General features: G+C 39.8%; 1 protein-coding gene across 1 annotated transcript; it reads left to right on the top strand.

The window, feature by feature from the left end:
- Positions 1–2,212: 2,212 nt before the first annotated feature.
- Positions 2,213–7,062, top strand: mterf2 (mitochondrial transcription termination factor 2). The gene is made up of 2 exons (XM_075469460.1): positions 2,213–2,264; positions 3,787–7,062. The coding sequence occupies exon 2, from the start codon at positions 3,797–3,799 to the stop codon at positions 4,922–4,924; it is 1,128 nt and encodes a 375-aa protein (XP_075325575.1). The 5' UTR covers positions 2,213–2,264; positions 3,787–3,796; the 3' UTR covers positions 4,925–7,062.
- Positions 7,063–13,497: the final 6,435 nt, after the last annotated feature.

Raw genomic sequence — 13,497 nt, 5'->3', positions numbered from 1 at the left:
GTGCACTCTTTAAAAAGTGAGGAATATGATACAGTATAAAGCAGATGAACAAAAATGCGTCCCGATGATACCACATCAAAAGGAAAAGACAAGTTGTGCTACTTGTGGCCTCATTTTGCACAATATTTCTTTAACGTGGACCCGTCACTCCATGCTGAATCAGTGCGTTAAACTTCTTTTAGAGAAACAATCTGGGATTTTAACCCACAAAGCAATTACTTTTCATTAATATCTTTCTGGTATTTTCTTCCTACATCAAATGTATGTTAAGTTCTCCGTGTTGAACTTTGGTTGTTTTACATGTTTATGTAGTTATTTACTTATTTTAATGTAGGTTTTTGTCTGCTGCTTTGGAGCTAAGAAACCACAGAGAATGTGTTGTGTTAATACAATAATAAGAAACTGTCTTAGACCTTATAACAAACATTTTACATTATCCATTTATGTAAAGTTCTTAAACACCAACAGTCCTTTTTAATATACAATCTATTAACTTATCACACAAAACATCCGGGAGAAGTTGCTGTAAATCTTTTCATGCTAAGCTTGACTTATTAGTTGATTAAACATTAGGCATCACACAGCAGTTATGATCTTTCTTATCATATTCTTTTAATCTTTGACCCTCTTAAATCTTTTAAAAGACAATAAATAGCACAGCTAAATTATGCAATCCAGAAATCATTATCTTTTATTGTTGTTTTCAGAATACCTGCCTCTGAGCTGCAAAGCATTGAAATCATTGAAAAGCAGTTAAATCTACGACACTATACTATAGGTAAAGCCTTGGAAGTGCAGACATTTTATGGGTATTATTCAATTCTTCTTCATTTATGTTCTCTTGGTATGGTAGGCTCTTTTTCATTATCATTCTTTCGGTTTCTCGGGTTGTAAAAGTCACTGTTTGCTCTAGAGAACAAAGACAAACGCTTGTGCTGGAAAACCCCGCACCTGTGCAGGTGACATGTCATACTTGGGGAATTCATGCCATTTGCCATGTGAGAAAATGCCTTGCCAAGTTGGATAAAGGTCAGTCAAACAAACTCGCATTACCACACAGTGGGAAAGCCTTTCAACTTTCCCATGAGTAGCCTGTCTTTGAAGGATGGGTGGAAATGCAAAAACTGCTTTCCATTTTGTTGGTGCTATTTTTTTTCCATGTTTTGGGTGACTGTGCTATAACCTGGTTACTGGTTGTTCATTTTTATGCAGCACACAGCGTTAAGCATTAGAACAAACACAGCAAATCGCAGCGTGAGGTAATGTGCTTCATTTTTAAGTCTCGGCAAGTCAGACACAAACCATTTGTCAGAGCAGCTTGACAGGAGTCCATAGACGATCTGCTCCAAATAATTTTTGTTCCAGTCTGTTTGCTCATTTTGGACGTTTCTTTTTTAAATCCCTGTTTAGATTTAAAAATCTCTGGTTCCTGCTGAGAACTGTTCAAGCAACACTGCTCAAACTATCAACAAGAGCTTTGGAAACAGTTGATGGGTTTACTGGAAACAGAAGAAAAGTGGATGACACTGTGTAGGCTACTCTGCAGGCGAGTTGTTTTGATTCTGCTTTAAAAAAAAAAAGATTCAGTTGTCTCGTGAAACTCGTTTGTATGCCATCTGTCTGAGAGGGACAAACCATTAATAAGTTAAATTAGGATGACTAGCTCACTCCTGTCAACATACTGAGTCTTTTTAAAAAAAAAAGCAACAGCCTGTTTTCCTTTGAGACAAATAATCTGTTTACTACTACATAAACTATAATGAACCCAGATAGTCACTCCGCAGCAGTGGCTCCTGTGCTGCTGCCGGAACAGCTTGCAGAGCTGGTAATCAAGCATCATGATTAAGCACCAACTGCGAAAAACTCTACGTGTTCAATCCAATTCAGCCTGGTGCTGATTACACTCATCAGGGCCCCGTATGCTGAAGAATTTGGAGGCATACCAACTGCTGTTTGAGAAACAGATTTTGCCAAAATTATTTGATTACTGGGCACATGGACAGCAATAAAAGATCAGAGTTTGAAATAAATGACAGGACTGGGGCATCTCAAATTCTTATAAGACACCTTTACACCAACTTTTCTTTGGTTTGCTTGTAAACAATTTTTCTATCTCAGGGTCACGTCTCCCCCCTTTTTTGATTACATCTTGCAGTACCTGCTTCCGCCTCCAAGTGGCGCTGTGGTAAACACAATAATGCAGACAAATAGTAGAAGAAATCAGTTTCATAACAAAACGTCAGATCCTTTGACCGCTGCTAAAGGTAATTAATTTTGCATCTAAAGTTGTCTTATACTTGCTGAAATCTGAACATAAATACACACCTTACATCGAAATGAAGAGGTAGTAATAGTGTAAAAGCCCTCAGACAAACTACACGATGTGCCATAGGCAGTGTTGCAGGGCTGCTCCTTACTTTTTGTAAGCTTGAATGCTAAATTCTTAGAATGACTTAACAAATTAACTATTTCTTAAAATATTTGTACACATGTTGTCGGCGAACCAGGTAATGTTTCGAGGGTTTATATGCAGCGTGGTGATAAAATGCTTTCAGTTACAACAAGCTGTTTCCCAGGTTATTACTTGCCAACAGTCACTGATGGTGTCAAATAATCAAGTTAGCTCATGCTTTTCCCGCATGAAACACCTGGCACAATCTGGGAGGAATGACCATTATACTGTTTGAAGGAACCTGCATCATGAATTCAAGGTTGTCATGGTCGACATTGATAAACAAAGCATAACGGATCTGGGTCTTATCTGGAAGTTTCTCTTCCAAAATGCCTCTAAGGAGATGCAATCACTGCAGGTTCAAACTATCTCTCAGTTCAGGAATTAGACTGAAAGGCTGAGTTTGTGGTGGAAAGCAGTAGTGTGAAAGACATTTCTGTCAAAGTTTTTATTGCTGTAGCACTGGTTCGCTAGTGATGTCACTTGGCATAATTCCAGGAACAACTGTTGATGAATTATTCAGATCCTTTTATTTAAGATAAAGTTATATCACCATTGAGAATTCTTCACTGCTTTCAAACTCTTAAGTTTGAAAGTGTCAGTGTTTTCCAGCTAAATATGATTTTCTTTAAAAAAAATTCTATTTATAGATGCTTTGATGATGTGAATACTACATTTTAGTGCCAGTGGTGTTCCAGATTGTTGAACACCATCATTCACACAATCATGTTGCAGGCTAATTAAATCATGAGTTTGCAAAGACTTTTATTCAGGATCCCCACATTTGGAAATAGTCATTTTCACAAGAAAGGAAGGCTTTGAAATGGTGTAATATGAAAAGTAAATGTCCTTGACATAGATAAATAGATACTTTATTGATCCCAAAGGAAATTCAAGCATCCAGTAGCAAAACATAGTAAAGCAATAAAAATGTTTATACAATTATAAACAATTTGAAAAAAACAATTAAAAAATATAAAGTGACAGAAAGTAAGGAAATACAGAAGTGCTATCACTTGACATGTTGTCAAGTAAGGTACAAAGCTGCAAAAATTGAATCTACTAAAGTTCAGTTACCATGAATATGTATCCAATTACAGTGCCTGATGAAATGTTCTTAGCTGCACTGTGTTCATAGTGAGAAACATGTGTTTTTGAGTCATGATGCTTATTGTGACACTTCTATGTCATGATACCAGCACAAGAGGCTATAACCCTGCAATTGTCTCTGCATTTTTGGATCAAGCATTTTCTAAAATATATTTCCTTCCTTTAAAGGATTAACTTATATTTTGCTGTCTCCTATCTTATTATCTTTTCACCCTCTTCTTCAGGTGAGCATCAATGTTGCGTTTGATCGCAACATCTCTGTGCCTCCGGTGCCAACATGTCACAGCTCTACCTTTAAAACTCAGGTCATGCACGACGTTCAGCTCAGTAGAGAACCGACAGACTGTGGACGCTCTTTATGATCTCTCTGTGGACATCCAGAAGGTCCGGCAGCTAAATGGCTGGGTGCTGCATCAGAGTCCAGCCTATACTAAGGAGGTAGCTGCCCTGTTAAAAGATATGGGGGCCCCGGGCCCCATCATTGCTCGTATCCTAGCAATTCATCCCGAGGCTGTCCTCTGTAATCCAGAACACATGCAGACTCAGAGAGAGCTGTGGATGTCTGTGTGTCCGAGTGAAAAAGAGCTGGTTGGTATTATAGAGAAATTCCCCGCTTCCTTCTTCACCTCCTCTAGCCACCATGACAACCAACGGAACAACATCGCTTACTTTCAGAGTCTCAACGTCAACAAGCGAATCGTCACCAAGCTCATGGCCAGCGCTCCACAGAGCTTCAGCCGGCCAGTAGAGCAGAACCAGATGATGGTCCACACCCTCCAACGGGCCTATCAGGACCTTGGAGGGGAGGAGGCCAACATGAAAATCTGGCTTCAGAAACTTTTGAGTCAGAACCCGTTTGTTCTTCTCAAGCCTCCAGAGGTGCTGAGGCAGAACCTAATGTTCCTGAAAGACAGAGGCTTCAGCACAGCACAGCTCCTTCGCCTCCTCTCCAAACTCAAGGGCTTTGTAACTGAGCTGAACCTGGACAGCATGCGTCGCACCCTGAAGTTCTCCCAGGACACCATTGGCTGTTCTGAGGCAGAGCTGCGGGACATCATCCTGAAGTGTCCAGCTCTCCTTTACTACCCTGAATCTACTCTGGCTGAGCGCTTTAAGGGCCTTCTCAGTGCTGGGATCAGCATGTCTCAAATCACAGAGACTCCAACTGTTCTTGAGCTGACAACACAGATAGTGAATTACCGCATCCAGAGACTGAAGGCGCGTGGCTATGACATAAGGACAGGTAGTCTGGATGCCCTTAACGGGACCAAGAAAGACTTTGAGGTGAGCTTTGGGAAACTGCAGCTTCGTAGAGAGAGACCACTTTTTAACCCTGTCGCCCCTTTAAAAGTAGATGACTGACAGTGGTTGTTGGACTAGTGAAAGCATAGATTAAAATTGTAACTAGATGCATACTGTTGTCATGGTTATTTATATCTGTATAATGCCTGTATAAGATTTAAGTGTCCTAAGTCTAAAGGTGCTTTTGTGTTTTCTTTTCGATATGGTTCAACTGGACAAATGCCAACAATGCCAAAACTTGAACTTCAGTGTGTTTTGTCTGTGGGGATGCCTTTAATTTCAAACTCCCAAACGCAATTTTAAAGTCCCCCTTCAGCAGTTACAAATCCTTTAAATACTCAAGTTAGGTTTTACCTGGAAAAATAACCTCTCATGGCTTTAAAATGACTTGGAACATGACTCTACCTCTTCTTCATTAAGTGAATGGTGAGATGTAAATGTGCTAATTTGACGCCGCCCATAACTCCATCTGCCAGCAGCTGACAGCAGTGTATCCAGTCACTGCTTAGCAATGACTCAGTTCAGTAATACATTTGTATATCTAATGTGATATGACTGTTTAATAAAGCCTAGTGGGAAAACAAAATATCAGCCAGACATCTTTGAGGCAAGGCAAGGCAAGTTTATTTGTATAGCACAATTCAACAAATATGGGCTAAAAACCTACTTATTTAGGATTGCTTTTAATGCCCAGTAGTATGATGACACTATTATCTTATTTTATCTTATTTGATTTTGTTGTATTTTATTGCTTTCACTGTTCTTTTATTGTTTTTACTTATTCTTCTCTTTATTTATTACCTGTTGTAAAGCACTTTGGTACACCGTAAGGATTGTCTGTAAAGGGCTGTATAAATAAAGTACATTTACATTTATATTTACATTTACAATTCAACAATAAGGCGATTCAAAGTGCTTTACAGATACATTAAAATAGTACAAATAAAAAGCATGATTTAAATTTTAAACAAAAAAGAAAGAGATAAGAACAATAGATGAAATCAGTACCGTAGTTAAAATATGATTATGTTTTGAAACTCAAGCTTCAGACTTGGTGCTTTATTCAAATGCAGCTGAAAATAGGTGTGTCTTCAACCTGGACTTAAATACACTGAGTGTTTCAGCTGATCTGAGGCTTTCTGGGAGTTTGTTCCAGACATGTGGAGCATAGAAGCTGAATGCAGCTTCTCCATGTCTGGTTCTGACTCTGGGAACTGATAGAAGACCGGATCCAGATGACCTGAGGGGTCTGGAAGGTTCATACTGGGTCAGGAGGTCGCTGATGTATTCTGGTCCGAGACCATTCAGAGCTTTATAGACCAGCATCAGAACTTTAAAGTCTATTCCTCTGATGGACAGGCAGCCAGTGAATTGGTGATCAATTTTCAAGGAAGTCAAATTAATTGTACAAGGTCATATTCAAGTGAAATTATCAATGTATAATTTATATCATTGTAACAATGTATACACTTTATATGCTGTCAACAATCAAGGTGCTGCTAGCTCCAGTAGTCCAGCTCACTCAGAGCTGCTGCTAGCTAGCCCGGTGCTCCCAGAGGTTTTACAGTTCCCGAGATTCTGAAATGAGTAATCTTCTGGTTGTATGGCCTTGCATCTTATGTGTGCCAAGTTTGCTCTGCTCGCTCCCAGGCTAGTCCCGTTCCCGACCCTACCTTACTGTGCTATTGGAACTAGCTTCGGCAGTTAGCTCATGTTTGACAGCAAGCTTCTTGCTGCTTCTCATAGCTCGCCAAGTTCTACAGCACCTCGTGTGACCTTGCTTCTGCTGTGTTCTCCACCTAGGATCTACTAAGTTCTCCTCAGCTTGCTAGATTCTCATTTAATCTGCTCCTTAAAGCAATTGACTGTACAGTCCCACCCCACAAGTAGTAAGGATTAACTGGTGGCTGATTTTTTTTTAAATTTTTTTTGCTCATAATATATCTTAACATAAACATAAAGACATATAAAACATCTTATGGACGTGTTGTAAATGTCTTAGGGACATGTTGAATGTAAAATGTAAATGTAAGTCTGAATCGTTGTAAAGACTGTGACTTCTGATTCTGTTATTTTCTCATGTGCTCGAGAGTGGGTTTAAGCTTAAAAGCTCAAAGCAGAATCTTCTTTACACCTTTTTCTCCTTCTGCCAAAATCTCCAACATTGTGAGATTTAAATTAAACTAATTCTAATTGAAAAGCTACTTGTGAATCGTGTGAATGTTTTTTGAAGTGCTTGGTTTTACTTTATTATTTTGTATTCATTCAAACTTCAAATGCAAAAAAAAAGGCTGTTTTCCTTTTTTTTTTTTTTTTTGGCAACCTACCTCCACCCTGGCTCATCCTCAAACTGCGTCTGACTCATTATCATGTCTCCTTGATGCTACTCCCTTCTGTCCTTCTGGGGGTCTCCGTTACATCTCCCTGCCTTAAGTATTCCATTTTTGGATGTACTGAATGTGGAGATCCCAGAACAGAGCCACACTTATCTTGTCTAAATTGCAGCTATAATTTCATACAAGCACCGTCGCCTCACAGCAAGAAGGTTCCAGGTTCAACTCCCGGCTGGGGCCTTTCTGTGAGGAGTGTGCATGTTCTCCCCGTGTATGCGTGGGTTCTCTCCGGGTACTCCGGCTTGGTCCCACTGTCCAAAAACATGAATGTTAGGTTAATTAGTGTCTCCAAATTGTCCTTAGGAGAGAGCGTGAGCGTGTGTGTGGTTGTTTGTCTGGTTTGTCTCTATGTGGCCCTGTGATGGACTGGCGACCTGTCCAGGGTGTACCCCGCCTCTCGCCCGGTGACCGCTGGGATAGGCTCCATCCGACCGACGGATTCAGTGGGTATAGAAAATGAATGAATGGATGGATGGATGGATGGAATTTCAAACAATTATACTGATCGTTTAGACTAAAGTGGTCCTGGCTGAACATCGAGTCTTCTCTCAGTTGAGTCTGATTGGTATTACACTTTTAAAGCGGTGCAATTTTATTGCTACTGTAAATTCATATTGGAAGAGACGAAGATGGCAATGTAATGACTTCCCAGATTTATGTCAGAAAGTTAAATGCAATGATGTCTTAATCTCTGACAGTTTTTCAAAGCGATACTGCCAGTTGCCAAAATATTGCAGCTCATTTACAAGTTACCTCATTACAGTTAGTTCACATAAAACTGCTTGACATAACAGTATTATGACACACATGCTGAGTCGTCATCAAATGCATTATTGATTATAACTGAGACTTTTCAACCCATTTTATTTACAGCTCATTTTCACACAATATTCTTGGCAGCACAACTTTTCCCCTCAGGGAGGGAATGTGGCTCAGTTTTATTGTAACTGCAGATGGATACACTTTATCAAAAGCTATATTTCAATACCAACATATCACTTTACTGTCACTTCAAATTAAGTCTAACACTGCAACATTTTTAGATTAAAAAAGGAAGCAAAAGGTTGTTCCTTTGATTTAGATCAGAAGTGGTTTATTTGAACAAACCCTTTTTTTTTAAATCTTTGTTCCCATCTTTATTTTAAAAGCTGTTAAATTTCAGTTCAATTTATGCTAAATTGATCTTTATGTTTGGCCTTGTTCAATAAAGATTTGAATGCCTGTGGTCATCAAAAAAAGACTTATTTTAAAGACTAGTTTAAACTATTTTAAAATCATACTTGGCATTGTCTACACCAAGGGGGCATATTAAAATGTCCCATGTTCGGTTTAAAATGTGTTGTGATGTTTTAGAGCCAACAAAAGCCCTTGAATAACGAGGGGCTTTTAATGGGCACGTCACAGCTAATGAAGGCATGACTTTATGCCTCAAGGTTCCCTCTCTCTCACGATGGGGGTCACGACAAAGACAGAGGGTATGCGTGTCCAGACTTGTGGGGTTGTGCATCAACAACTTCCACTTCCATCTGCTGCCGTCAGCAACACTCAACATGGTCCTGTAGTCATGGCGATAGCCAATGGGTAGATGATGCAAAAGTGAGTGCATCTGGTAATGAATGTGTGCTCAGCAGATAGATGCCTGACCAGAGCTCATTTTTACAACCATTCAACAACTTATAAACCCTGAGGGGCTACATATTACTTGAAGTACGCTGCAGCTGACGTGTCGAAGGTTTCTAATTTTCACTGGCATTTGCTTTAACTCATCAGATTGGAAGGTTACAGTCTGTGTCTTCTACCGATTCAAAGTAGTAAATACAAAGAGATGTTCATGATGAATCAAGACAAGGCAGAATAGACAGGGCTTCAGTGTATGAATGCAAGTCACATCTATTTCTCACCCTTTGTCCTCTTGTCCCCTGTCGACAGCCGTACTGAGCTCTTGAATTACACAGACAAGTCAGAGAGGTTAATACCATAAAGTATGAATGATCCTTTTTCATTTCAAACATGCCATTGGTTGACATTAGCCACGCTTAACATAGTGCTTTTATAGGTCATATCTCAGCAGAAACAGATGACATCTGCAATTAGAAGCAATGATTTCCAGCTGAAGTACGAGCACAGATGGCCTTATATCCTGATTTATTGTCAGACTGAGGTATTATTTTCCTTTTGTTTTTATCAAGAAGTATATTCTTACAAAGCTGTTAAAGTAGATGTAAAATTAGCTTTTTGCAAATTAAACATTCAACATTGACTTCAAGGAAGAAAAATATTGTGTTCACCAAATAATACCAAATTTGATAGAATTTCTGAAATTCATATTTTGTATCCTATAAAAAAATACATGCATCACTCATGCATTTTCACCCTTTAACATATTTTTCACCTCATGTTGTGAGTTGCTCTGGTTAATTTACATTTGCATCATAAACTGGGAATTCAATGTTCTTTCTTTTCAACATTTCTCCTCCAGTCTACACCACAAAGTCCACTGTCTGTCACCACTTGTCTGTCAGATCTGCCCTTAACGTGATGACACAATATACTTTACATGCTGCGTGCGGAAAAATAAATGCCACACTGATGGACGTTCAATGACAAAGAGTAAATAAGACTCTACACCGAACACCGTGTGAGATTCACAAATCAAAAACATTTGCTCATCTATGGTCGGTCTGTTGGGTATCTCTGTCATTTCATCCATGACTGATTTTTTCATTTCATTGACTATTTAAATGTCTGTCTCTTAAATGAGTGAGAGTCTTCTATGCCAGGAGGATAAATGCTGTTTCTAATTAAGACATTTTTGCAAGGTTGGGACAACATGTAAAATGTAATTAACAACAGAATTCAATAATATGCAAAGTCTCTAAGACCTGTATTTAATTGGAAATAATACAATAATACATTTTTAATTTCATGCGAGCAATTTGTCACAGAGCAGTTGGACTGGGGCGAGAAAAGACTGGAGAGTTTTGTTATGCTAAAATGAACACCTGGTGGAATATAACACAACTAATTAGGTAAATTTGCAACAAGTTGGTAAAATCACTGGATTAAAACTAGCATCCCAGAGAGGCTGCAGGCTCTTCTTGTCTCCTCACTCTTGTGATGTCATAGTTTTCCAAAAATGTACCTGGAGGGAGCTTCATAAAAGGACGAATTGATGTTGGAGGAATCTGTCAGATTTGACACCTTTAAGCAAAAAAATGACTGTGTTTGGTAGAAACATGGCATGGGCCATGAAACTTTTCTGAAATTCAGTGAAAACAGTTCACCCATGCATCAACTAATGTAACTTAAAACTCTACCATCCACAGAGATTAAAGAGCGATATATTTCAACAACAATCCAGAGCACGGTTCAGTGCAATGGAATACAAAAGGGTTCAGCTCATATGCACAAAAAATACTGTCAGTCACGTATAGTTTGTGCCACACACAATGCAGCAAAAGCAATACACACCTCACAAGCTGCACACCCTTCACCAGAAAGACCTTTTGAATATTTAATGATGTATTTTGTTCAACTCACTAGAACAACTTTGTCTAGAAATATGCACTAGTAATAGCTGACATTTTTAGTAACTGGGTTGAAGTTTTTCCTGCAAAACATACAAATAGACAAGCACTGCTGACAGAAATCGTTCCAAGGTGGGGCATTCCAGAGAAGATCAACAGTGATAATGGCACACATTATTTAAACACAGCATTGGCCGAGGTTGGTAAGTTCCTGGGAATAAGCTTGTGCAAACACTGTGCTTATCATCCACAGAGCGGAGGGGCTGTGGAAAGAGAAAATGGTACATTAAAGTCCAAGTTAGCCAAATGTTGTGAAGAAACGGGTCTGCCATGGACAAAAGCATTACCCATTGTGCTCACCTATATGAGGATGAGAACCAGAGCTCGAGTGAATCTTAGGTCATTTGAAGTTTTATTTGGCAGACCTCCTAACATGGGAGTGGGACCTGTAACCAGACCCCTCCCCTCCACAACTGCTGGTCATGACGCTATGTTGTCTTACTGTCAAGTTTCACAGACAGTGAAAAGAGCACTTCCAGCCTCAGCAGACACACCCCTGCACGCACTCCAACCAGGTGATTGGGTAGTCATGAGGGAACTTTGCAGGAAACACTGGAAGTCCAAACGCTGGCCCGTTCCAGGTGCTACTGGTCACTCATACAGCTGTTAAAGACGCAGAAAGAGCAACCTTGATTCACGCCAGTCACTAAAAAGGTGCCAGAACCAATAAATGACTTCCACCCTGACATACATCAGCCTCACCAACATGCCCTGAAGGACAAAGAAAAGACTCAGCAGTAAAAGCTGTACTCCACCGGTGTGTTAAGTGCTAGTAACCTCCACACGTGCGAACAATGGCAGAAACTGTTGATCTTTTGATTGTTTATCATTGGATCCTTTATCACTATGAGGCCTTTGTTTTAAGCTCATGTTGTGTGCAAACGCAGGCTGATGTCTTACAGATAAAGTTACTATTTTTCTTCTTTCATTTGTGTTAATATAAGGAAAAGGAAAATTAATTATTGTATGCATTGTATTGAATGTTACTGTGTATAACCTGCTGCAAGATACCACCATGTCCTGTTTTTCTTTTCTCTCTTAAACCTTGTGTGCTCATTATAATGATAAAGTTGCACTTTAGGGCGACGGGGATGAAGCTGGTATTTACAGCTGTGTCTGGGAAACCTCAACTGTGGTTAGGAGGAAAGGTAGACTAGATAAGAATGCTCAACAATACCCAAGGAGCGAAGAAGCAACAATTTGCATTATAGCTGAAGAGTCTTTGTCTCAGTGGTCAGAGCAGCTCTGTATCTTGTACTGTGTTGTTCTCTCTTGCAAGACATTATTATAAAAGCCTCCTATCTCCTCAGAAAATAACTGACTCTGTGCCTTACTAAAAGTTCCACCATAGCAGAGCAATGTGCAAAGCTGCTCGGTGGTCTGATGAATCAAAAAATTGAATTTTTTCTCAAAATCATGTATCATGCGACCTTTAAATAATGCTGACCATGATGTGAGTCAGTGTTCATGTCTGAATGCTACCAACCAGATAATTTTCAAGAAGGCAATGTTTATTTCAGCATGGCAACCATATTCTGCTCATGTCGCAACAGCACAACTCTGTGGTGTTAAATTGGCCTGCCTGCAGACCAAATATGGTCTGGTTGGTTGCAAAAAACTGTGTTGTGTTTTTAAAACATGAGATAATGCAGCACAGTGGTTAACATGCACCTATCCCAACTAATTTAATATAAATCCATGTATATTATATATGTTTAGACATGTCATATGTTGTTTTTGTACTATTTTCAGTCGAAGATGGGGCTTAAAGGAAAACGTCGGAAAATTTCAATTTTCCTATTTTCCCTGACACCTGTCCTCCAAAATCGATTTCTCACACTGTTTTACATTATTCAACCCATAACCTTGTGCTCCCAGATTTTTTCACTTCTGGCCATGGGCGCAGCCATGTTCAGCCACATCCGGGCATATTTTACGTCAGAAATGCAATTCTACTTGTGCAGCGGAAATAAAATTCTACTTGTGTGGCGGGAGTGTGCTCTAACAAAGTGTAGAGTGTAACTTGGAAATACACAATGATTGAATACTACCTGTATATAGTAGAATTAGAAATTATTCTTATTTCAACATGTATGTTCACATATATCTGTAGTGATAGTCTACAACTGCCTCGTCGGCGTGAAGGAAACCCTTGTAGGTCCCGTCCTGCGACTCATATTTATCCCTGATCGCCCACACCGCACAGGAGGGAATCACTCTTCGGAAGCGCTTCCCAAGTCTCCCACGGAGAAAGTAGGTCACCTGCCGGTAGGCCTGGAAACGGTACACAAGGTTGGGCATGGGGTCCGGAAACGCCTCACGGCTCGTGGATACAACCGGTGAGTCGTTAGCATTTGGCGGCGGTGTCGCGGCTGCTGCGACAGCCACTTGTCCATCCTTAATTTTAGCCTTATCCGACCATCTCGGCTGATGGCTATAAACTAACATAACTTGGATCGAGAGGCTGATCATGATCTGACTCGGACTCAGGCGAAACTTCGCATTCTATCTCCGGGTCCGAGTCAGACCAAGACAGTTCGTAAGTGTCTTCCATTGCTGTAGAAAAAATGTTTGCATTTCTGACGTCATGTTGAGTGAACATGGCGGCGCTAGGGAGAGAGAGCCAGAGCGGTATAACTTGAATTTCAAACAT

This window comes from Odontesthes bonariensis, chromosome 7 (genome assembly GCF_027942865.1).
Source record: "Odontesthes bonariensis isolate fOdoBon6 chromosome 7, fOdoBon6.hap1, whole genome shotgun sequence".
NCBI lineage: Eukaryota > Metazoa > Chordata > Actinopteri > Atheriniformes > Atherinopsidae > Odontesthes > Odontesthes bonariensis.
Note: the sequence above shows the minus strand (reverse complement) of the source record. Positions and strands in the feature narration are given on the sequence as shown.

What these genes read in the sequence shown, in the direction of transcription:
- mterf2 (XM_075469460.1), top strand. Translation starts at nt 3,797, where the DNA reads ATGTTGCGTTTGATCGCAACATCTCTGTGCCTCCGGTGCCAACATGTC.